The sequence below is a fragment of the Genypterus blacodes genome, unplaced genomic scaffold (assembly GCF_046128005.1).
Source record: "Genypterus blacodes isolate CSIRO-AG114 ecotype Tasmania unplaced genomic scaffold, CSIRO-AGI_Gbla_v1 ptg000017l_1, whole genome shotgun sequence".
Classification (NCBI taxonomy): domain Eukaryota; kingdom Metazoa; phylum Chordata; class Actinopteri; order Ophidiiformes; family Ophidiidae; genus Genypterus; species Genypterus blacodes.
The window spans coordinates 88,100-111,585 of NW_027466831.1; the positions used below are offsets into that span (position 1 = coordinate 88,100).

Consider the following 23,486-nt stretch of genomic DNA (forward strand, 5'->3'; position numbering starts at 1 on the left):
CATTGCCCTGAGTGTGGTGCTGAATCTGAAGAGTCTACAAATCCCAGTGGGCTCTTATATCAGACAAAGAGGAAAGGAAAGTGTTTCCTGATGTTGCAGTGCAGTCCTCCTTGGTCAATGCCTAAACAAAACCACATCAACACAATATGTGCTCTGTGAAGCCCTTTTCCAAGCCAGCTCTGATACAGCATAATCTGATCACGTCCGTCCTCATTTTTTCTTATTTCTGTTTCAATTCTTGCATTCAGACAAGTCAGACAAGTCAGCCCCTGGAAAGAAAAAAAACCCAACTTAAATATCGCATAAGGAGCCAAGAGCTGTAAAAGTATTTAAATGAACTGTGCACTCAATTACTGAGTCAGCATATATGCAGTGAGGCTATATAACTTTATAAATAGATCCACATATGGAACTTGTGTTTACCCTCCTCTGGTGCGCAGGCATACTCTTGCAGGAAATTGGTGGTAGAATTCCCTTGATTTCTGCATTAATTATGGAAAATGTGGTTTGATCTTTATCCAAGTCATAATAACAGGCTGAGTCGTTCATCGTCTACACACGACAACATTTGTCAACCTCCAGCAAAAGTTTCCTGAAGTATTTTATTCTATTGAAACGATTCTGTCGTCCTTTTATCTGGATGTATTTGTCTCATTGTGTTGTTGAATCATCCCACCTCGAGTAAGATGCAGGGGGACAGACCTCCACCTTCACATTCTCCCATACATAGATTTTATTGATACACTTTGGAATCCATTGTACCATTGTCTCAATGGCTGTAAGCTACTTCACCATTTGAATGATGTCTTGGTGTTGGAACTTGATGCCATCATTTGTTTGAAATGTAACATTCCTACAAGAAAACTTTTTGTCTTATCTTGTAAACTTGAAAAATGCAGCCAAGCTAGTGGTTTCCTCTGTGGTGTCCTCCCCTAAACACCATTGTTCCTTTACCCTCTTTTCCACCCTCCTCAGCATGTTAAACTCTCCATGTGATCATTGTAAGACGCCCACTCATATGGAGACTTGCAGCAGCACTGACTGTCTTACCCTTGATTGACAACACCCCTCAAGCCTTTAAAGAAGCTCCTGTAGCCTTTTGGATCTGGAGGAGCAAAATACAGAGAGGATTCAGTGAATGAAGGACTGTTTGTTAAAATAAAAGACAGAAGAGGTTGGGGGGGGGAAATGGGATTTAGATGAGATGGAGAAAAGATACAGAGGCAGGAAGAGGCCCACATTAGGACCAGACGGACAACATGAGAGGATTCTGTAGACGGTGACACATGTTTTCATTTAACCCCTTCACAACATTTAAGGTTGTCGGGGAGGAAGGGAGAGGGTAGGATCACATTCTCTGCTCCAGTGGATCTACAGAGAGAAAATACCATTGTCTCGTCAACGGTATACAAATGTTAAACCATCCGTCATGCTGTCACCAGAGCAGGAATAAGAAATTCCTGAGAATGCAATTATCAAACAAATTTCCCAGAGGTTGCGAGGACAAATTGCTACGTAACATTCACTTGCATTTGAATTTCAGTCCCTTTGCCAAAAACTCTCACCCACATCTGGCCAGGATGTCACAGAGTTAACTCCTCAAATGGAGCAACAACAGTGATTATGCAGGGTTCTCTGCCAGTCATTCATTTGACTAACTTAAACGTTTTAGTTTTAATTACTTAAAGTATTTAATCGGTTTGAACCATATGGTAGAAAGGAAATTCAAGTGCAAGGTTTGCACATTGCAGTGGAATATTGGGGTTCAGCTGAGAGTGGAAACACAGCTGAGGGGCCCAATGTGCTGAACACAGATGGGAACAATCCCTCACAGCCACCTCAAGCTCGCTCGCGTTAGTGGAAAAAGAGGCTGCAGACTGTGGGTGTGTGTGTGTGGGGTCAGGCGTGAACGGAGAGAGTGGGGTACAGGAGGGCGGTTAGGGGGTGGAAGGGACTGGCGCATGCAGAGAGGGGTGGAGGGGTGGGAGGGCGAGGGGGTGGCAGAACGGAAAGCTGGGAGGGGAGGAGAGCTTTTTACCAAGTGTTTGGGAGAGACCCCTTCAGTCCTGAACACACTCTGAGAGAGAGAGGGGACACCGAGGGCCAGTCTCTCTGATCAGGTAGGTGTGTGTGTGTGTGTGTGTGTGTGTGTGTGTGTGTGTGTGTGTGTGTGTGTGTGTGTGTGTATGTGTGTGTGTGTGTGTGTGTGTGTGTGTGCGTGCGTGCGTGCGTGCGTGTGTGCGTGCGTTTGGGTGCCGATTTCTTCATGAATTGTGTTTTCCTGTAATTGTCGGAGAGCACTGATAACAATTTCCAAAGCTGTTATTCATGGTTGTATTTTGTCGTTTTTTTTCCTCTCTGGATTCCCTGCTGATTAAGACCGCTAAGAATTCCCTTCCCTGCTGCTTGTTTCATTTCCAAACAACCCTTAGTCAGTAATTAGAGAATGCCTCCAACTCTTCACACGGCCTCAGCTTGACTCTTGGCTTTGTTTTGGTAGAAACAGTCTTGAAGAAAACCAGTTACAATGCAACAGTGTCGTTGTGATTAAGTTTTATTTCTGTCCTAAGACCTGTTTGCCAGCTAAATGCAAATAAAGATTTTTTTCTCCTGCCAGTATGTCAACACATTTAATTATCCTGTCAAATTCATCCATCATCACCCTGTTAATGGATTTTTTCAGTCATTTGTGAATTTGTCTTGTTTTCTCTGCAGAGTACACTGAGTATCCCGTGACCATGACAATGACGATGCGTGCACCGTGTGTCTTCCTGTTAGCTGCCCTGCTTCCATTCTCTCTCTACGCAAGACAGGACCCCTTCGCATGGCTGTACAGGAGAGGAAGTCAACCGGCTGGCTATATGCAGGCCGACACCACAGGAGGGGACTGCCCGGCTGAGTGCGACTGCCCCCCCACCTTCCCTGTGGCAATGTACTGCGATGGGCGGGGCTTAACAGTCATGCCAGCTGTTCCCTCCCGTATGAAGTACCTGTACCTCCAAAACAATGCCATCACGTCTGTGCCAGAGTCGGCTCTGGCCAATGCCACAAGTCTGGTGTGGGTCATGATGCACCACAACCAGCTGACATCTGAGGGAATCGGCACAAAGGTACATTTCCACATCTGGAGTCAGATTCAGCAGCACTGCATGGCTGGCAGGTGGCTCACAGGTTAAATATGTGACAAAGGGATTTCTTTAAAATTGTGCATGAGGTTCTAACTTATAACCTCTTTATGTCTTTTGTTTGCCATTATTTGCCTGTTACATGTAGGCATTTCTGAAGATGGAGAAAATGGAGCGTTTATATCTGCAACACAACGAGCTGAGCAGCATTCCCTCAAACCTCCCTCGCTCTCTACGAGACCTCAGAATCAACCATAACAAGATTGACAAGGTATGCCATGTTCATGTCTGATATTCATGCACAGCTTTAAAACATTCATATTTTGGCCAAAGGTGAATAAACAATACATCTCAAAATCATTTCCTCTGTTGCTTAGATAACGCCTGCAGACCTGGAGGGAATGGATAACCTCACTATCTTGTATCTCCATGACAATATTGTCAAAGACATGGGCACATCTCTGAAAGGACTGCAGTCCCTCACATTGCTTGACATCAGTGGTAACAAACTGACAAAGGTACAGTGTGTCTTCGCATGAGTGTGTTTGTGCATATGTTCGATGAAGTAAATGGGCAATCTCTCCTCTGCTCCATCAAACTGATCCCAGGTCCCTGCTGCTCTTCCTGAGCACCTGCATCAACTCTACTTGGAGTCCAACTCCATTGATGCTCTGCCAGAGGGCTTCCTGGGCCAATTCACTCAGCTGCAGTACGTTAGGATGGCCCACAACCAACTGACTGACAAGGGCATCCCTCCTCACACCTTCAATGTGAGCGGGCTGGTGGAGCTGGACCTGAGCTTCAATAATCTGGAGAAGATTCCCCTGGTCAGCACCGCGTTAAAACATCTCTATTTGCAAGCCAACAAGATCAAAGGTTTGTGAACAATGCACAACACTGTGAACAAATTGCAGTTGCATTCTGTTAAGCAAGTAACACCTTGATTGATGTATGTCGTCCACAAAATGAAAAAATCGCAATTGTATAGATCGTAATTTGCGTATTGGTACCTTTAAAATGATTTACATCCGGATGCTGAGACTTTTTGTAGTTGTCCTGGAGCAGTTTATTAAGTTATTCACCTCCACCTTTGCATTGCAGAGTTCACACTGGGTAGTTTCTGCAGCATTGTGGATGTGACCAACTTTTCCAAGCTGCAGACGCTGCGACTGGATGGAAATGAGCTCAGTCATCAGGACATCCCCTCGGACTCGGCCCTGTGCTTGCGCTTGGTATCCTCCATTGAAGTCTAATTGTGTGCACACGGCTCTCAAGAACACAATTCAGGGTACAGCATGCACCAACAATGGGACACGTTTAAATATGATGTGGTCACAGAGGCAGTAATGACATATTTTTTTTGTCAACAACAGGTGGCAGCAGTTTAACCCCCTTCTATCAATAAACCTACGAATGTCAACTCAGCGGTTGTTTACATGGGAGAAATGTTAGTAACATTAAAGAAGGTTGAACAAGTCTGGAAGGAAGAAATACTTTAAACAATATGCATCAGTAGGACAAACAGAATCCTATTTCCAATTACATCTCCAGTTTAGATGAAGATTAAGTTAGATAAATGATCTGTTATCTATACATGCAGTGCATACAGTATATATGTGTCATAAGATACTTTATCAGCTATATGTGATGTTTTCTTTTCTGAATAAAAATGATCTGAGCCTGATCCTATCTTTATGCTTAGGATAGAGCTTTAATGATATTTGTCTTCAGTATTGTTGTCGTCTCTTTGTGTCTATCCTGAGCTCTTTTTAATCTGTCAATCTTTATTAAACTTACCGCGGCAAGAACATACTGACATAGTTTGTGTTGAATATGGTGAAAAATGTTGAATTTGAAATCATTAGCTCTCACAGAATTCTTTAAAACTTTGTTGTAAGCACCATGACATCATCTTTATCATGTCAGTCATGTTTTATCTTACTGCAATTTGATGGTTTCCACCAATCTTTCATATTAAACTTCTGTGGTTGGTTGTTCTCTTTGTGCTCACAGTGATGGAAACCTGCCATGGAGAGGGCTTTGGTGTGTGAATCATGACTTTTGTTTGACGCATTGCATTCACAGATCTCCAAACTGACAAAGGTTTAACGTATATATGCTTATGAACCTATTTTGAAGAATAGATAAAAATGGTTTGTTTAGGAAAGATTGGTGTACATTTGTCACTTCTTTAATGCATTGAGTGAGTGTGTGTGTGTGTGTGTGTGTGTGTGTGTGTGTGTGTGTGTGTGTGTGTGTGTGTGTGTGTGCCGTCCAGTGACTTTATGGGTCAAAAGTGGGTTGGACAGACACACACACAGGCTCTGCACCTCCACTTGCTGTAGATCCTCAGGTTGGAGTCACTGGTGTTCAACATAAAACAATGAAGCGTTGTTGCTTCTGAACTTAATGTGCTATCAATCCACTCTCCTCCAAATGGGGTTTACATAGACACAATCTCTCACTGCTAAATACACACATATATTTAGCAGTGAGAGATTTTTGTTCTCCTCAGAGTTTAGGATCTGAGGAATTTTAAAAGACATCTTGATTAAAGGACAGAAACAGATGGCATGTGGTCTTTGGGAATGTTACATAAAGAAGTACATTAATAAATAACTGCCTGCCTTCTTGTTAATTATGTGCCTGTGTGTGTCTTTGTATGCCAGCCTATGTGTGTGTGTGTGTGTGGTGAGCTGGTGCCTCAAAGCTAAAGCTTCTTTGTGTCAGCAGGCCAGTGGTGAGGAGTTGGGCAGTATTTTCAGTGACCACAGCACTTTTAAATTTACTATATTTCTACGAGTCACCAGTTCTGTCATCTGGGATGGTTGTGGTTGAAATGTCAAATTCATCATTTTGTCTAATGCTACGTGCCTACTGATGATTTCCTCATCAGGTACTTTCGAGCATGCAGGAATGTATTTGTCCAACGGAAAAGAAAGGTCAATACACTGAGTACAGACTTACATGGGCACTGTGAGCCTGACATGTGCCTGATGAACCTAAGCCTCATTAAAAGGCGAGGTCATCTGCACACTGTCTTTTGCATTAAGGGTGTAACCTGAGGTATAAAAGCACTCTTCACTCAATCTTCTCCTCTGTCCACTCTATAGAAATGGTTTGACTCTTTTTGTATGTTGTTTGCGCTCAAGAACAGGAACAGAAGTTTTACTGATGCTCTTTATTTCTTCATTTCTCATCACAGTGTTCACAGCATCACATGTGTCATTACAGAGAGTAGACTTGTGGATATGATGTCAGACGTTGACCAAAATCTAGCCAAAAACTAGAGCATATGGACTCACTATTTGTTTTGTCTCCTGAGCAAATGATCATGAAACGAACAAATCTGAGATATGCTCTTTGTATGTTGAGAGAAAGAGCAAGTACAGGTACATGACTGCTATATTATGACATGATGAATTGTAATAAGCTGTTGATTCATGGGTAGTTTTGCATTTATGTCACTCTGTTGTGTCATCATGGTCGTGCCGTCAGACTGTCATTACAGCTAACACAAGCATATGCTTACAGCGATTAAGGATTTACCAGACATCTTTAACCAAAATGAGGTCTGCGGTCGGTTCAGATCTTCTGGTACAGCAGCGGTTTCAAGGATTAGAAGACAGGTAGTTAGTGACATACAGTCACACACACGGACTGCTGCAAATAACAACCATCGTCTGGACGCTGAGTGGACCCATTGGAGCAGTCGCAGCTTGTCACAATCTGAGATGAACTTGAATTAACAGAGAGTGATACTAGAAAGGAAATCAATACTGTAGAAATGATCAGGCTACACAGTTAAGCCCATAACATACTGAGCATATCCAATACATATTCATATGTGCATATCAATAAAAGCAAACACTCCGTCTGGTTTTGCTGGGTCTGTCTCCCATTTTTTTAGTGTGTGTCTGTGTGTGTGTGTGTGTGTGTGTGTGTGTGTCTTTATCTTTCTTCTTTTTCTCAAAACTAATTCAATTTCATTAATTGATTGCGAATGCAATAAATGCAAATAAGGACTGCAATTTATTGTATGTAAATGTTACATTAGAACACACTGACATCATTCAAGGGGAGTCATCTTATTTGGGATTTACGGCAACCAGGTCCACCTACCAGAGTGTGATTGGTTGTAAACCCACAGCTCTCCTCTGTCACTGAGGGAGACTTTAAAACAGACTTACCTGAGGTTTTTTTTACAGACCATTACAAGAAGGGAACAACATGAGGAATTACGGCTGGGACAGTTTTAAGGGGTTAATATTTAGAAATCCTGCTGTAGTTGAAGAGGTAGGATCACAGAGACAGACACAGACATCTGCATATTGGTGGTGTCGATCTTAATTTAAATGTGATTTTGTGTTTATTTAGTGGTTTTGGTTGTCTTTCTAACACTGCTGTACAACTGCTGCTTGGTCGCAATTCCTTCTCATTTAAATTCATTGTGTCTTCATCGGAACACAGAAAAATGCAAAGAGCTCTACATTAGCACACTTCCACGTTATAAATCAGGGATATCTGTAAATAGTTGCGGTGGGTCAGGTTGTTGGGGCTTAGTTAGTCAAGTAGATGTTGATGTTGATGTTGACCAAACTCTGTTTACCTGTTTTGGCCTTGTTAAGTCGCCTGTCAAAGTAGAGGTACTTTGGAAATTAAGTTCAGTTGTGTTAATCACAAACAAGCACATGTTTGACCATGTTTGAGGCGTAAGTAATTAAACAAATATTTGAAAACTTGAGGACAAATCCAATGAAACCAATTAGAATTGTGTATGTATTACTTTTGCAACTCTAATTTTGAGCAGGATCCCCATGGGCATGATGCTGATGAGAATACTGAGCGTGGGAACTGGAACAATAAGACAGAGTATATACTTTCCATGATCGGCTATGCTGTTGGGCTGGGAAATATCTGGAGATTTCCCTATTTGGCCTATAAGAATGGAGGGGGTAAGTATAGTATTAGTGTTTGTAATCACAATTTATGACACTAGTGTAGATAAAGAAATGTGTTCAACCTTGAGCAACCCTTTCCAATCCATCAACTGCGAGCAGGTGCCTTTCTCATCCCTTATTTTCTGATGCTGGTGGTGTGCGGAATTCCCCTCTTCTTCCTGGAAAGCTCCTTCGGTCAGTTCTGCAGCCAAGGCCCAATCAACACCTGGAGAGCGGTGCCAATACTCCAGGGTAAGTCTGCCATTAATGATGTAGGATTGTAAGGTCAACCAAGATGGAAGATTGTGGAGTACTAGACATCACCTTTGTATAAGACCCATGGGAGTCACAGCTGTTGAATAAATAACAATTCTTCTGACTTTGTTAAAACTTGTCTACTTTGTCATTAAAAGCCAATGCAGCAGTAGCAGGTACACATGTGGTCAGAAAATACACGGGAGTTACATTTAGTGATATTTGACCACAAGGAGTGTGGAGCCCTGCTACGTTCTGAGCAAAACACTGCTTGTTTATTCTCCCAGCAGACACAGTGCAGCATGGACATCCAATTACAGTCCAGTTCAGAATTTTTCCATTGATTCAAGAAAAAGTTATTTGGTTTTCCCATCCTGAATGTTGACTTATTCATTTTCAAATGTAACCTTTAGAAACCAATGAACCAAAGGTGCTGAGCTGTAAGTAAATGAATGTAAACAAACATACAAAGAGTAGAAGACTGCTGTATTGATTCTCAGTCATTCTAGGTGTAAAATAATTAAGAAAGTTGACCATTGCTTAATAAACTACATGACCTCTCTATCTGCACTTTATCAGAAAAAAAGTAACAAGACTCTGTTGCAGCAGAGTCCCAGTTGGGGGATGAGATCATGTCTAACTTAACTTCTAGCATGACAACAAATTTGTCTCAAAGAGAAGTCTATCCCCAGAGTACATATGGCACCATGATGCTTTCAAGGTAAAAAATCACTGGCTGGTCAACAAAACTCTCTCTCTCTTTCCAAGGTGTTGGCGTTGCCATGGTTATGGTAACCACAGTCGTGTCAGTTTACTACAACGTCATCATCGCCTACAGCCTCTACTACTTGTTTGCCTCCTTCCAGTTTCCTCTGCCGTGGTCCAGCTGCCACAGTTGGGCTGACAGTAACTGCAGCGTCACCCCTATAGGTGCTTTACATCTCCAGAAACTTTACTTGTCACAGTGTTTGTAGGTCAGATAAGTTACAAATATGTTCTCAGGATTTAAAGCGTATTTAAATGGACATTTTGTTTCTTGGTCTACAGAGAAGTGCAATATATCGAGTGTTCTATTGGCCAACTGGACTGAAAACAGCACCTGTCCTTTGTCCAGCATCATTGCAGTTCCAGTGCAGAGCCCAAGTGAGCAGTACTGGGAGTAAGAATAACACACTCATGCAGACGACTCCAAATATACACACGTAATGCACACCTGCATCTCTACAGCCAAAGCTCTGTCCCTCCCATAGTAACGTGGCTCTGCAGAGATCCAGTGGCCTTGATGAGACGGGGCCAGTAGTTTGGCACTTGGCCCTCTGTCTCCTGCTGTCCACCATTGTTGTCGCTGCAGTGCTACTCAAAGGCATCAAGTCATCAGGCAAAGTAAGTCAAGGTCTACTTCATATCAGAATTGATGGAATAACTTTTGATGGCCCATAATAGGGAACGGGACAGGAAACTGCAGCATAAATGTTGCTATACTTCACAAATCTACATTTTTGTAGCCATCACATGATTTTATTGAGTGTGTCGCTGTTCTCTTTATCTCCTCAGGTTGTGTATTTCACAGCTACATTTCCTTATTTGGTGATTCTGATCCTGCTGATCAGGGGAGTGACACTAGAGGGGGCTAGAGATGGGATAGAATTCTACATTGGTTCCCTGTCAAATCTGACTAAACTGACTGAAGCAGAGGTGAGGGGACATTTCGAAGTTTGATTGAGAATCGTGTTTACATTACTTATTAAAAACTCTTCATTTAAAGTACAGTGGTGTGTTTTAGGTGTGGAAGGATGCAGCAACACAGACCTTCTATTCTCTGTCTATCGGGTGGGGAGGACTCATGACACTTGCTTCATATAACAACTTCAACAACAACGTCTTCAAGGACTCGATTGTTGTACCACTTATTAATGCTGGTATGGCTGATAAAAACAATATTGTTTGACAGAAGGATCAATAGTACTAATTAACAGGTTGATTTATGAATGTTTAACATATTTTCCTTCTACTTTTATCCTCCTCCTTCAGGCACCAGTGTGTTTGCTGGCTTTGCTATATTTTCAATTTTGGGTCACATGGCTTACATCTATGAGAAGCCTGTTGGGCAAGTTGTAAAAGAAGGTCAGATAGACATGCTGCATACTCTACTAAATGAATTCATGTGAAGGCTTCCTGCAGCTGCTGAATAATCTCTGGCGTTCTTTCTCTCCATCTTTTCGTGCAGGATTTGGTCTGGCATTTATTGCATATCCAGACGCTCTGTCTAAGCTTCCTATTTCCCCTCTGTGGTCCATCTTGTTCTTTTTCATGCTTTTAACTGTTGGCCTGGACTCTCAGTTTGCAGGAGTAGGTGAGTTTTCCACCCACTGACATGCAATCACAATTCCCTTTAATTTGATTGAGACTCAGATCAACCTTGGCTGTCTGTTTGATACTTTTCTGCTGTTAGAGGTGATAACTACCTGTCTACTCGATGCCTTCCCCAAAACCTTGAAATCCAAACGTGCCTTAATGACTGTAGTGACAAGTGCCGTCCTCTTCCTTTTGGGCCTGCCGTGTGTTACAAGGGTAAGTCTGTCTAAGAGTGATACTTGTTCTGTGTGACTATGTCTTCCTTCTCAGCCTGTAAGTGTGTGTGTTTGTATGTCTGTGTAATAGGCAGGAATATACTGGGTGACTCTAATGGACCAGTTTGTTGCCAGTTGGCTGCTGCTGATTGTGGTTCTCCTGGAGATCATTGGCGTCTGCTACATATATGGTAAATATGAATAAAACCTATATCTATCAGAATATGCAGCATTCTGGACTTGGCAGACAGGTGCATGCATGTATGTGTGCATGCTGCGCAGGAGGGAACAGATTCATTGAAGACATTGAGATGATGATTGGAAAGAAGAGCTTCTGTTTCTGGCTGTGGTGGAGAGCATGCTGGTTCTTCATCAGCCCCTGCATCATACTGGTGAGTACATCAATCACTGCCTCTGTTCTTCTTCTTTTTTACATTTGTTGTATGTTCTAGGTTTCTGCACAGTTGAGCATGTCGCATTTAGGGCATTGCTCAAGATGGTAGAGCACCCGCTAAATCAGATGTATATTCTCAATCGGCCTCAGTTACTAAAGCTATATACAAACTTCCCATTTGATTTATTTGTGTTTAGGTGATCCTGGTCTGGTCTTTGACAATGTTTACACCCCCTACCTATGGAAAAGTGCATTACCCAGACTGGGGTTTGGCTCTGGGATGGTGCATGGCTGCATTCTGCCTCGTCTGGATCCTTGTCTTTGCTGTGTATAAGCTGATGAGAGCCAAGGGAAACCCCTGGCAGGTGTGTTTTGTCACGTTTGTCATGTTTGTGCCATGTACAGTACCTAGGGCCTGGATGGACTGTAATAGGGTTTGAGTGCTTTCCAGTAGCTGACATGCATTTGTTATTTTGCTCAGTGTTTTCAAAGCAATGCTGCTGCTTTAAATGCAAAAAAATGCAGACAATTTCTTTCCCGTATTAATGATCCCAATTTCTTTCTCTTTCTAGCGTCTGAAGTCAGCATGTTCTCCCTCTAAGGAATGGCATCCTTACCTGGACATCCACAGAGGAGAGCGCTACTCAAAGGAACACTGCCGCAGAGACAATGCTGTCAATGAAAGAGGAGTGAATGTAAATGTTATCTGTAGCTCATGGCTCTGATGTGTGTATGTGGTATATGTGTGTGTATGCAAAAGAGAGCGAGAGAGAGAGAGAGAGATATGCTGTTCTAAAAGATAATGCTGCATTTAGGGCATATTGGTCACTTTGGGGCAGCAGTGTCAAATGTGTCACACTTCAATGATGCAGGGAAAGTACATGGTGTTGACTGCATTCCCTGTAAATCAAAATGCCAAAAATAACTTCTATTTTTCTGATCTTTTGCAAGAATTGTTCAGAATTGAACCTCACTATGTAAGAGGCAAAATAACTTTTATAATGTCAAACCTCTTAGATGTTTATTGTATAGACAGCTGGTCTTGCGAGGGCTCCAGGGTGAACAATGCTGCACCCTCTTCATCATAGGTGTCTGTAGGTGCTGTAGACAGAGACCAGAGTCCGAGCGTGTTGGTTTGGGGTGACTGAAGCACGGGCGCGGCAACTTTGGCCCCAAAGTTGCCGCGCCCCAACTTTGGTTAATACATCACTTTGGGTCCCACCACCCCAACCCTGCACACCTGCTACTCCTACTCCTCTGGGACCTGATCAATTTCTAGATCTATCAGTTCTTATTTATCTAAGATCCTTAAACAATGTGTGTGGCAAAATATTTGATCATGCCTAATGGCTCATTGCTTTTAGGGTTAATAAGGAGTGCACAGAAGTGGTGGTGATGTTTGAGAGCTCATCTTTGGTAAGAAGCTCACAAGGTTATGATAGAGTTAACACAATAGCTGATGCCTTGACAAGCTTACATTTAATATACAGCTGTCACACCTCACTGACTATCACGACTTCTTTTCAGGTGACATGTAGATTTCAAAAAGGCTCACAAACTCTATAGAGAACTGTCCTGTTGAGCACAGCATGGTGGTTGCATTGTACATTTGTAAAATCGTTGTCTCCAGATTCTGTTCTGCTTGTGTGATTTTTCTTTATAGTGCATATTGAATACCATTGTAAAACTATACAAGATAGGTTGATTGTGATTTATTGTTTGATTAAAATATAGTCTCCGTATATATAGTCTCCGTTTTCTTTGTTCGTACAAGAAAAATGTATTGCCTGATGAAGATGATGAATTCAATTCATATATATAAACTATACAAACTATAAACCAAACAGAGAGAGGGACAGAGAGAGAGAGAGAGAGAGACAGAGAGAGAGAGAGAGAGAGAGAGAGAGAGAGAGAGAGAGAAATGCTACTGTACTCAAAGAGGAAGCTACATATAGCGCATTTTGGCCACTAGGAGCCAGCAGCGGCAACATGTGAAGCAATGTGTCACACTTGAATGATGCAGGAAAGTACACGGTGTTCATTGCATTCTCTGTAAATCAAATAGCAATTAATAACTTTTACTTCTCTGATCTGTTCAGGAATTGAAGGAGGCAAAAGTAGGACACGAAAACTTTGGCCCTATGTAAGTACATCAGTTGTAAGTACATCACTTTGGGCCCCACCACCCCAACCCTGCAAACCTGCTACTCCTACTCCTATGGGACCTGATCAATACACCCACAGCTACAAATAACTGGATGTAGAATTGGAATAACTAGATATCATATATTGTTCCAGTAGCTCAGAGGAGGTAGTAGCTCAGTTGGTAGAGCTTCTGCTTGGGAACCGGAGGGTCGCCCGTTCGAGTCCCTGCCAAGGTGCTCCTGAGCAAGGTGCCGAACCCCCAACTGCTCCCCCCTCTGGAATGGATGGAAATGTAATGTAAGTCGCTTCGGATAAAAGCAGCTGCTGAATGATTGTTCCTGCCTCCCAGGTACAATGCTGAGAACAAATGTGTTCTTTGAAAAGATATAACATATGACTAATGAACAGCGCATGACATTGCTGCACCTCAACCAGTTTTTCCAGATCTATCCGTTCTTATATAACTATAGGCCTGTGTATTAGCGATGTGTATTAGCATAACCAAATATTTGGTTACGCTGAACAGCTCATTGCTTGTGGGTCAAATATGGTGTGCACAGAAGTAGTGGTTATGTTTAAGAGCTCATCTTTCATAAGATGCTGTTGATAAGCATAAGAGGAGCTTTCTGATTCGTGACTGCTCACATGGTTATGATATCTTGTGGTAAACTTTTTTATTGAAGCAAACATTTGACATGACGGTGGCATACAGTTATAGGACATTTTGGGCAACATTTTGTATACAGAGAGAGGGGTGAAAGGAGAGAGAGAGAAGGAGAAGGAAAGAAGGAAAGAGGGTTGTAATAATTATTATTATTACATTTACATTGCAAACTGGTTCACAGACTGTGTACAGATTCAATCCTGTTTTCAGCTCTTGTAACAAAGGTTTTGTACATTCATTCTTTATAAATGCCTCCAGATTCTGTTCTGCTTGCATGATATTTCCTTATAATGCATATTGAATATTACTGTTAAACTATACAACCAGCCCAGGTGATTGTGATTTATTCTTTGATCAAAATAAAGTCTCTGTTTTCTTACAAAAAACTTCATTGTATGATGATGATGTGAATAAACAAGTCAAAGTGCTAATTTATCAAAGACATCTACTAACAGATCATATTACACTTTTATTTGGTTCCTTCCCTACATACCTTACTCAACCTTAATGTTGATGATGTGTGTGAATTCATTACTTATTACCCAGAGGTATATACTGTAGGGATGTGTATTAATCAAATAGCCTGAACTTGTTTGTCACTACACAGCCAGTGGTGTCAGCAAGAAGCAGTAAGGATCAGGCTGTGAGAGGAGACAGTCACAGGAGGAGCACACATGGAAGGAAATGAGGAAACTTGTCTGTTGCTGAATGAAGATATCTGATCCCTCAGGACTTCACCTCACATGATCGTTGATTACATTGTCCATTGGATCAATAAGAACAACAGCTGGTGGTTGCTTTTGTTTTCCATCAAAGGGTGAAAGCAGATTCAATGGAGACCAATAAGGTAGGGCACTTTATAACAAAGACAAAACTGTTTACACAATTTAGTAAAATGGAATAATTAACAATCCGAGCTGACTCATTCAATATTGGCCTATGGCGAGTCTGAAGTTTCCAACTGTAGCTAAAAACAATTTTACATTCATCTAAGGATCAAAGTATTGTTTTATCTTGGGGCAATATTTATATGAATAATCATCTTCTTTATTTAACTATGAAGGACTCAGATTCCCTTCATAGAGGTCCAGATGGTGATGAGAATATTGAGCGTGGAAACTGGACCAACAAGACTGAGTATATACTTTCTTTGATTGGCTATGCTGTTGGCCTGGGAAATATCTGGAGATTTCCATATTTGACTTATAAGCATGGAGGGGGTAAGTTTGGCATCAAATATTTCAGTGTTTACAGTCCTATTTTGTGATTCTGCTCTACGTTCTGTAGAAGTAAGTGGGTTTATCATAATCGCTGAGCAACACTTTCTAATCTCTCTGAGCAGTTACCTTTCTCATCGCCTATATCCTGATGCTTGCGCTGTGTGGAGTTCCTCTTTTCTTCCTTGAAAGTGCCCATGGTCAATTCTGCAGCCAAGGCCCAATTAACGTGTGGAGAGCAGTGCCATTGTTTCAGGGTGAGCCTTCCCTAGCTGTGTAAAAGATGAAAAAGAGACTTAATGAAGTTTTACTATATCACAATGGTCAAGAATGCAAACTCAAAATACTTTTTCATGACTACGGAATTTAAACATGATTACCCACCGTGGTGTTGTAGATATAGTGTATGTCATACATACTAAACTAGTATATGTGGGATTTTTAATCTGTGTTTTTCAAGCCTTGTAGAAGGTGTAATTCAAATGTAAATGTTATCAAATGGAGCCCAGAAGAGTTTGGGAGAAGACTACAAAGGGATAGATTGGAATTTCCATTGTTAGAGGCTCATGAGTTGCTGCTTGATGAATTAACTCTCTGTCTTTACCAGGTCTTGGTGTTGCCATGGTTTTAATGTCAGTACTTGTGACAATTTACTGCAACGCCATAATCGCCTACAGCCTCTACTACTTGTTTGCCTCCTTCCAGTTTCCTCTGCCATGGGCCAGCTGCCTCAGTTGGTCTGACAGTAACTGCAGCATCACGCTCATAGGTGCTCTACATCCCCATAAACTCAGATCTGCTGTTTGGTGTCATGAATTGTCAGGCTGAAAACTGATTGCTAATGCATCATCTTGAGTCATTCACTGATCCCATCTTGTTTCATAGAGAAGTGCAATGTGACAGGTGTTTTGGTTGCCAACTGGACTCAGGGAAACATCACCTGTCCTCCATCCAACATTGTCACTGTTCCAGTGCAGAGCCCGAGTGAACAGTACTGGGAGTAAGAATCTCACCAACATGCAGTCAACTGCAAACACACTCTATACCTTTACGCTGTACACTCAGATCTGTGTCCTCCCCAGTCGCGTGGCTCTGCAGAGATCCAGTGGCCTTGATGAGACGGGTCCAATAGTTTGGCACTTGGCACTCTGTCTTCTGCTGTCCATCATTGTTGTTGCTGCATCACTCACCAAAGGTATCAAGTCATCAGGCAAAGTAAGTCTGTGTGGGACTTATATGTTCTTGCAGTAAAAAGTGATTACATTTTACTCATACCATCTTACTCATACCATTAGAGACGTGATACATACAGTAGGTGAAAACCAGTTTGGATGTTTACTAAAATTCACTATCTTGTATAAATAGTCATGTACAATTACAGACTAGACAATATGTTTTACTTTTGGATTACCTCAGTTTGAAATATGCAACTTTGGGAAAAACTTGAGGCATAAAAGGACAGCACCCTGAATATTGTTTACTCTTCATTAATGCCACAATGCCAATGCCAAAAATGCAAACTAAAGTTATACATTAAGCAAACATTTCTAAATATGTTTGGCAAATTGTAATTGTGACTCTTATTTTGGTGGGCCACAGTATGTCTGAGGTGCCAGGGGAATGAAACCAATAAATAATGACAAATAACATAAATCAAGTCACGACATGATGATCAAAGAAAAGAGAACAATAGAAGATGAAGCACAGAGAAAGCAAGAGCATGAGAAATACAAGAAACGGCGAGAGAAAGCGAGAACAAGAGAGAAGGGAAGAGCCAGGGAGAAAGCAAGAGGAAGAGCCCTCTCCAAAATGCCATCTGAAATACCTTAACCCTGGATATTTACATACTTTTGCCACAAGCCAAGCTGAACCACATGCAGTATTCTTTTTTGTGGTTAAAGCATCATACTTGGCCTTTTATGTTGACGGTAAGATAAGGTTAAGCCCTGAGATCCCGAACCTAACCCTAACCCTAACCATAACCCTAACCCAAAAACGTGACGTTTGTGGTGGAGACAAAGCATAGTAGCAATGTATCCATTAGACTTCATATAACATTTCCTTTATTAATTGTCTATTTATATACTGATATACGGATTAGAATTGAGAGATATCAGTTGGGAATTGAGAATTTTGTGCTCAAGCTTTTTTGGAGCTGTACCTGTATCTTCCATGCATTAACCAAGTGGTCTTTGTATCCATAGGTTGTGTATTTCACTACCATATTCCCCATCGTGGTGATTGTTGTCCTGCTGATTAGGGGTGTGACACTGGAAGGTGCTAGCAATGGGATCCAATTTTTTATTGGGTCCATATCCAATTTCAGTAAACTGTCTGACCCAGAAGTAAGGACCTGGTTTATTTTTACTTTTTTAACTGTTTGACTCTAATGCGTCCTAATCACATTTTAAACCTTTTTCTTTTTAGCTCTGGAATGATGCAGCATCTCAGACCATGTTTTCTCAGTCTGTTGCATTTGGTGGAATCCATGCTCTTTCCTCCTATAACCATTTTCACAACAATATGATGATGGACGCAATTGTTGTGTCTGCCGCTAACCTTGGTAGGAGGCCAGTCAAGAGTGTCATGGAACTATTTCAAAATAAATGTATTATTTATTTCTTTTTAGAGGCAAGAATAGTGTTCAACTGCAAAAGCACAACATATTTTAGTTCTGCATGTTACATCAGTCAGTGGAGCTCATTTTAATGTCTAAGATTGTATTTTACCTCATTGAGGTATAGGGGCTATAATTGAATAATGAATTATAAATTATAAATTCTCTTATATCTAAGTAATTTGATTGAATGAAAGTATGACTACTGTTAATTGTTTTGAGTAATTCAGTTCATGAATGACTTGATCTGAGTGACTCTCTTCCTCTCCTCCTAGGTACTGCTTTGGTTGCTGGCATAGCAGTCTTTTCAATATTGGGTCACATGGCTTTTATCTACGGAAAGCCTATTGAAAGCGTGGTAGAAGAAGGTCAGATAGACATGCCATACACCCATCACAAAACATTCTTCTAATGGCTCACTCCTATCCTCTGATGTTCTGTTGTCTCCATCTTTGTGCAGGATTGAGTCTGGCATTCATTGCATATCCAGAAGCATTGACAAAGCTTCCCATTTCTCCTCTATGGTCCATTCTCTTCTTCTTAATGCTTTTTGCAATTGGTTTGGATTATTTGTTTGTTGTCATAGGTGGGTTCAGATTTTTGTTTACCTAATTCAACCCTATGTTTTCTTTCATAGCTCTTCTTGGCTCTTTGCTGTGCACTAAATCACTCTTTTTGTCGTTAGAGGTGATCTCCACGAGCCTGATCGACGCCCTCCCAAAATTGTTAAGTTCCAAACGTTCCCTAATAAACATTGTAACCTGTGTCATCATCTTTCTTCTGAGCCTCACATGTATGACAAGGGTAGGTCTACATAAAGGGATTGTCTTATCTTTATCTTACCGCTATACCTTACGGCCATGCTTTCATAGCTGTGTGCATTTGTGTGTGTGTGTGTTTGTGTGTGTGTGTGAGTGTGTGTGTGTGTGTGTGTGTGTGTACGTGAATGTGTCCTTAAGATAGGCAGGAGTTTACTGGGTGACTCTGTTGGACCATGTTGCTGGATCCTGGTTGGTGCTTGTTTTGGCTCTTTTGGAGGTCATTGCCGTATCCTACATATATGGTATATATGAAACTCAACAAGCAGGGGAATGTATTTCTTTGATGATACCTTGTGTCACTTAACTTGACACGCCTTGCATATATGTGCATATTCTTATTTACAGGAGTTAACCGATTCATTAAAGACATTGAGATGATGATTGGAAAGAAGAGCTTCTGTTTCTGGTTAGGCTGGAAAGCATGCTGGGTATTCTTCAGCCCCTGCATCATTCTGGTGAGTAGAAGACATATATTGGGTTAGGGTTAGGGTCAAACATTTCCTTATATTTCAACCACTTGACCCTGTTCTTCTTGTGTCTAGCTGATCCTGGTGTGGTCGCTGAGTGCGTTAACACCCCCTACCTATGGAAAAGTGGAGTACCCTGCCTGGGGTTTGGCCCTGGGATGGTGCATGGCTGCATTCTGCCTCATCTGGATCTTAGTCTTTGCTGTGTATAAGCTGATGAGAGCCAAGGGAAGTCTCTGGCAGGTGTGTGTTGCCGTCACAGCACTTAGAAGTGGTTCTGAGGAACTGAGAAGATTCAAGTAAATTCGTAAATTCCTACATTGCTTGTGTTTTTCATCATAGTTGAAAATCATCTCCTCAATTGGCTTTATTATTTATAACGCTTACCTTTTTCTTTGTACAGCGGCTGAGGTCAACGTGCTCGCCGTCTGAGGAATGGCATCCGTACCTGGATATCCATCGAGGAGAACGATATGCACAAGAAGAATTGTGTCTGAAGGACTCATGGCACTGATATATACTGCACATATGCATTCGTGTCCTTGGTTGATCTTAACATGACCAGCAACACATCTCAGCCGCAATTTGAATATTCAATAAACTGAGTGATGTTAGTTAGTTAGTTAGGTAGTTATTTTCCCCCAAAATCATTGTACATTGTACTAATTGTCTTACTGGGCTGATCATCTGTCCACCTGGTATGCAGTAAGCTTTGGTTCCACCCTTTTCTGTCGGTACTTATTCTTTCTTCTACATATCTTTCTTGTAAATAAGCTCTCAGCCATCTTGTGCTAGGCAAACAGTGTACTCTCCAACTGTCTGAGCTTGTTTACTGAATATGTTTATTCAACAAAACCTATGAGCAATAGTTGACTTAAAGCTCTAGCAGACTGCAGCGCTGCTTATTAATTCTAAGTGGCTCTTTTGTCTAATTTATGTGTGGATGTCTTTGGTTGGATTAGAAACAAAGCATAACACATAAAAACTACACTTAACAGATGTTACAGTTGGTGCCTTAGTGATATAGCCTTCAACTACATGATACGTGACCCATTTCTGAACTTAAAAACAATCGCAGACTTTTTAAGCCCAGTTGCAGCACTTGCAGCTGGCCTCGTACACCAGGCCAACAGCACAGTGCTGGGTGTAGGTTTGTCCCTGGTTGCACTCATAGAAGTTGTTCCTGTTGGCTGGGTCTGGATAGAGTCCGTTAGCCCTGCCAGAGCAGAAAGAAGCTCCTCCACCGCTGCCTCCACTGCCACCACCATCGGGCTTAGGAACTGGGGCCTTGGTTGGGATGATTGGGGGCAGGGGGTTTGGGCGTGAGGTACAGGCTGAGGGGAGAGATAAAACAAATCAAAAGACTGAACCATCACATTCTATAGATAATCAGTAAATGAGGGGTGTGTTGTGGGTTTCCTACAAGCTCCGGTTCCCAGTCCAGACTTGATGGCGCGATCAGGGGGTATTTCCCCTGGCCACAGAAAGTGCCAGTGAAGTCATCCAGATCCAGACTCCACACCATCGCTCCTCCAAATCCACCCTGCTTCAGCCACTGAATCTGCAGAGAAGAAAAGCAGTATGACTCAGCGTTAATAAGAACAGCCTAAAATATCAGCCCTTGACATGAATGTAGATAGTAAGATCTAAGTGTATACCTTCTTCTGGAAGCTCTTCACATTGTCATATCCAGCCCAGGTCTTTGCGTCGTAGGCGTAAGGCACTTCTTGAGTAGCGTCCCAGGCCTGGGTGGCTCCTTGCTTCAGGAAGGTGCAGATCTGAGAGGAGGTAAGGATTTAACAGTTTAGGGATCTAGACAGCATAGGTGCAAGTTGAACTTTGCTCACATTAATGCACTCACACATTTTTCTTAAAAAAGTGTCTACCTCATAGTAGGCCCAGAAGCCAGCCTGACGAGTGAAGGGTCCAGCAGCTCCAGGTCCACTAGCGGGAGCTCCTACAGCGGTGTTAGAGGAAGCCAGGAGGAAAGTGTGGCCATAGGTGGCAAAACCAACCAGCAGCTTCTCAGCTGGGACACCATTGCTCTTCCAGTAATTCATGGCATAGTCCTGTGCAAGAAAGACAAACGTTACTATCAATTACATAATGTCAATTTTACCACAATTCACAGCAGAGGGATAGGTAGGAAAGAGGTAGGAGAGATCCTTCCACTGACCACATTGAAGTACATCATGGAACCCTGGTCAGCGGCTCCTTTGAACAGAGGGCTGTTCTCTCCAACACTGTGCTCCCAGGAACCGTGGAAGTCATAGGTCATCACGTGGAAGTAGTCCAGCACACTAGCAAACAAACACGAGGATTACTGTTAAGGTACAGACTTGTCCTGTATTTGCTTGCATTGTGTAGTACATGTACATGTACATGTGCAATGTGCAAGTATTTCTGCATGTGTCGATGTACTAACGATCCAATCTGGGCCATCTGGTATCCAGAATCAATGGTTCCCTTTCCAGCAGAGACAGCAGCAGTCAGCATCAGACGAGGACGGTTGGTCTTCTTGGCTTCTGCCTCAAAAGCAGCCAAAAGGTCCTGTAAAGCGATGAGAATGAGGATGTAGGGGAAGAAACTGTTAGAAACTGTGATATGTTAGAACCCAGTACCCTATAGCACCATTATATATACCAGCGTATCTGACCTGCACGAGGACGGTGAAGAGCTGCTTGTCCTGAGGAGGGGAGCCACGAGAGCCAGGGTACTCCCTGTAGCGTTAGACATCTTCGTAGCAGTCTATCGTTATAGCAGTCAACAAAGCGGTTAGCTCACACCCTCTTGTGGTTAATATTCACGGGAGAACAAATACAGACCGACACCGTCTGGGAACTTAAGAGCGTTTATTTGCGCATGCACGCAGTATAAATAGTGCACGCAGGCACACACGTCACAACAGAAAAAACAACGTCATAACATAAAATACAACAACATAACGTCACTGTGTGTGCCACTCAACATGACTTTGCCACCCATAACATCAGATATGTTTAACACTCCTAGTCAAGGTCCAGACCATCAAACTGGTACTGACGCAGGAATCTGATCGCACTTTGGGCAAAGGTCTGGCGATTTGCAGCAGAGGAAACCATGGTTCTGAACCTAGAACAAGAGAGAGAGAGACATAGACAGAGACACAGAGAGTATGTGCCAGAGAGAGAAAGAGAAAGAGAGAGAGAGAGAGAGAGAGAGAGAGAGAGAGAGAGAAAGAAAGAGAGAGAGAGAGAGAGAGAGAGAGAGAGAGAGAGAGTGAAAGAGAAAGAGAAAGAGAGAGCGTGTTCTAGGCCCTCTAAAATATCGATAGGTATTTTAGCTTATATTCAGTACTCACGTCTGAGTTCCAAAGTTCCATCCCCCAATGGCCAGCAGAGTCTTCAGGTTGCTATTGCTGCAAGATATAACAGAATACTCTTCATCTCTGACATGATAAAGCTTGCATGTTTGCATTTGTACAGTATATTCTGACGCCTGTATGTGTTTCAATCACACGGGGAGGCAGTGGCTCAGTGGGTAGTGCTTCCGCTTGGGAACCGGAGGGTCGCCGGTTCAAGCCCCTGCCGAGGTCCCCCTGAGCAAGGCACCGAACCCTAAAATTGCTCCCCCCTCTGCGAAGGGTGGTAATGTAATGTAAGTCGCTTTGGATAAAAGCGTCTGCCAAATGATCGTAATGTAATGTAATGTCACACTATCACCATGAATTTGTTTCCTACGCGTATGTGTCTACTTACTCATTCTTCAGGGCCTGGAAATGTCCGTAGAGTTTCTCATCGTTCCACTCGTAGGTAATAAATAACTGGATGTAGAATTGGAATAACTAGATATCATATATTGTTCCTGCCTCCCAGGTACAATGCTGAGGACAAATGTGTTCTTTGAAAAGATATAACATATGACTAATGAACAGCGCATGACATTGCTGCACCTCAACCAGTTTTTCCAGATGTAGCATAGCATAACCAAATATTTGGTTACGCTGAACAGCTCATTGCTTGTGGGTCAAATATGGTGTGCACAGAAGTAGTGGTTATGTTTAAGAGCTCATCTTTCATAAGATGCTGTTGATAAGCATAAGAGGAGCTTTCTGATTCGTGACTGCTCACATGGTTATGATATCTTGTGGTAAACTTTTTTATTGAAGCAAACATTTGACATGACGGTGGCATACAGTTATAGGACATTTTTGGGCAACATTTTGTATACAGAGAGAGGGGCGAAAGGAGAGAGAGAGAAGGAGAAGGAAAGAAGGAAAGAGGGTTGTAATA

The 23,486-nt window shown here is 42.1% G+C and overlaps 3 protein-coding genes and 1 pseudogene across 4 annotated transcripts; 3 read left to right on the forward strand and 1 right to left on the reverse strand.

Annotated features, from left to right (window-relative positions):
* The first annotated feature begins 2,048 nt into the window (after positions 1 to 2,048).
* fmoda (fibromodulin a) lies at positions 2,049 to 5,631 on the forward strand. 2 transcript variants are annotated; one of them, XM_076140846.1, is made up of 7 exons: positions 2,049 to 2,120; positions 2,716 to 3,110; positions 3,274 to 3,396; positions 3,503 to 3,643; positions 3,734 to 4,001; positions 4,227 to 4,413; positions 4,499 to 5,631. In XM_076140846.1, the coding sequence occupies exons 2-6, from the start codon at positions 2,739 to 2,741 to the stop codon at positions 4,376 to 4,378; spliced, it is 1,056 nt and encodes a 351-aa protein (XP_075996961.1). In that variant the 5' UTR covers positions 2,049 to 2,120; positions 2,716 to 2,738; the 3' UTR covers positions 4,379 to 4,413; positions 4,499 to 5,631. The 2 variants fall into 2 exon arrangements, with proteins under 2 accessions (XP_075996961.1, XP_075996960.1); XM_076140845.1 differs by having other exon boundaries at positions 4,227 to 5,630.
* A 1,724-nt stretch (positions 5,632 to 7,355) lies between these two features.
* Positions 7,356 to 12,009, forward strand: LOC142990949 (sodium- and chloride-dependent neutral and basic amino acid transporter B(0+)-like). The gene is made up of 15 exons (XM_076140844.1): positions 7,356 to 7,421; positions 7,936 to 8,080; positions 8,186 to 8,317; positions 9,089 to 9,250; positions 9,368 to 9,479; positions 9,571 to 9,703; positions 9,875 to 10,015; positions 10,104 to 10,239; positions 10,352 to 10,444; positions 10,548 to 10,673; positions 10,773 to 10,891; positions 10,982 to 11,081; positions 11,173 to 11,282; positions 11,482 to 11,649; positions 11,857 to 12,009. Exons 1-15 carry the CDS (start codon positions 7,356 to 7,358, stop codon positions 12,007 to 12,009), a joined length of 1,896 nt encoding a protein of 631 aa, XP_075996959.1.
* Positions 12,010 to 15,150: 3,141 nt separating this feature from the next.
* Positions 15,151 to 19,729, forward strand: LOC142991271 (sodium- and chloride-dependent neutral and basic amino acid transporter B(0+)-like). Its single transcript, XM_076141338.1, has 14 exons — positions 15,151 to 15,313; positions 15,436 to 15,567; positions 15,918 to 16,079; positions 16,196 to 16,310; positions 16,393 to 16,525; positions 17,515 to 17,655; positions 17,738 to 17,873; positions 18,203 to 18,295; positions 18,388 to 18,513; positions 18,613 to 18,731; positions 18,891 to 18,990; positions 19,094 to 19,203; positions 19,291 to 19,458; positions 19,619 to 19,729. Exons 1-14 carry the CDS (start codon positions 15,151 to 15,153, stop codon positions 19,727 to 19,729), a joined length of 1,809 nt encoding a protein of 602 aa, XP_075997453.1.
* Positions 19,730 to 20,298: 569 nt separating this feature from the next.
* LOC142991101 (acidic mammalian chitinase-like) lies at positions 20,299 to 23,110 on the reverse strand (annotated as a pseudogene).
* Positions 23,111 to 23,486: the final 376 nt, after the last annotated feature.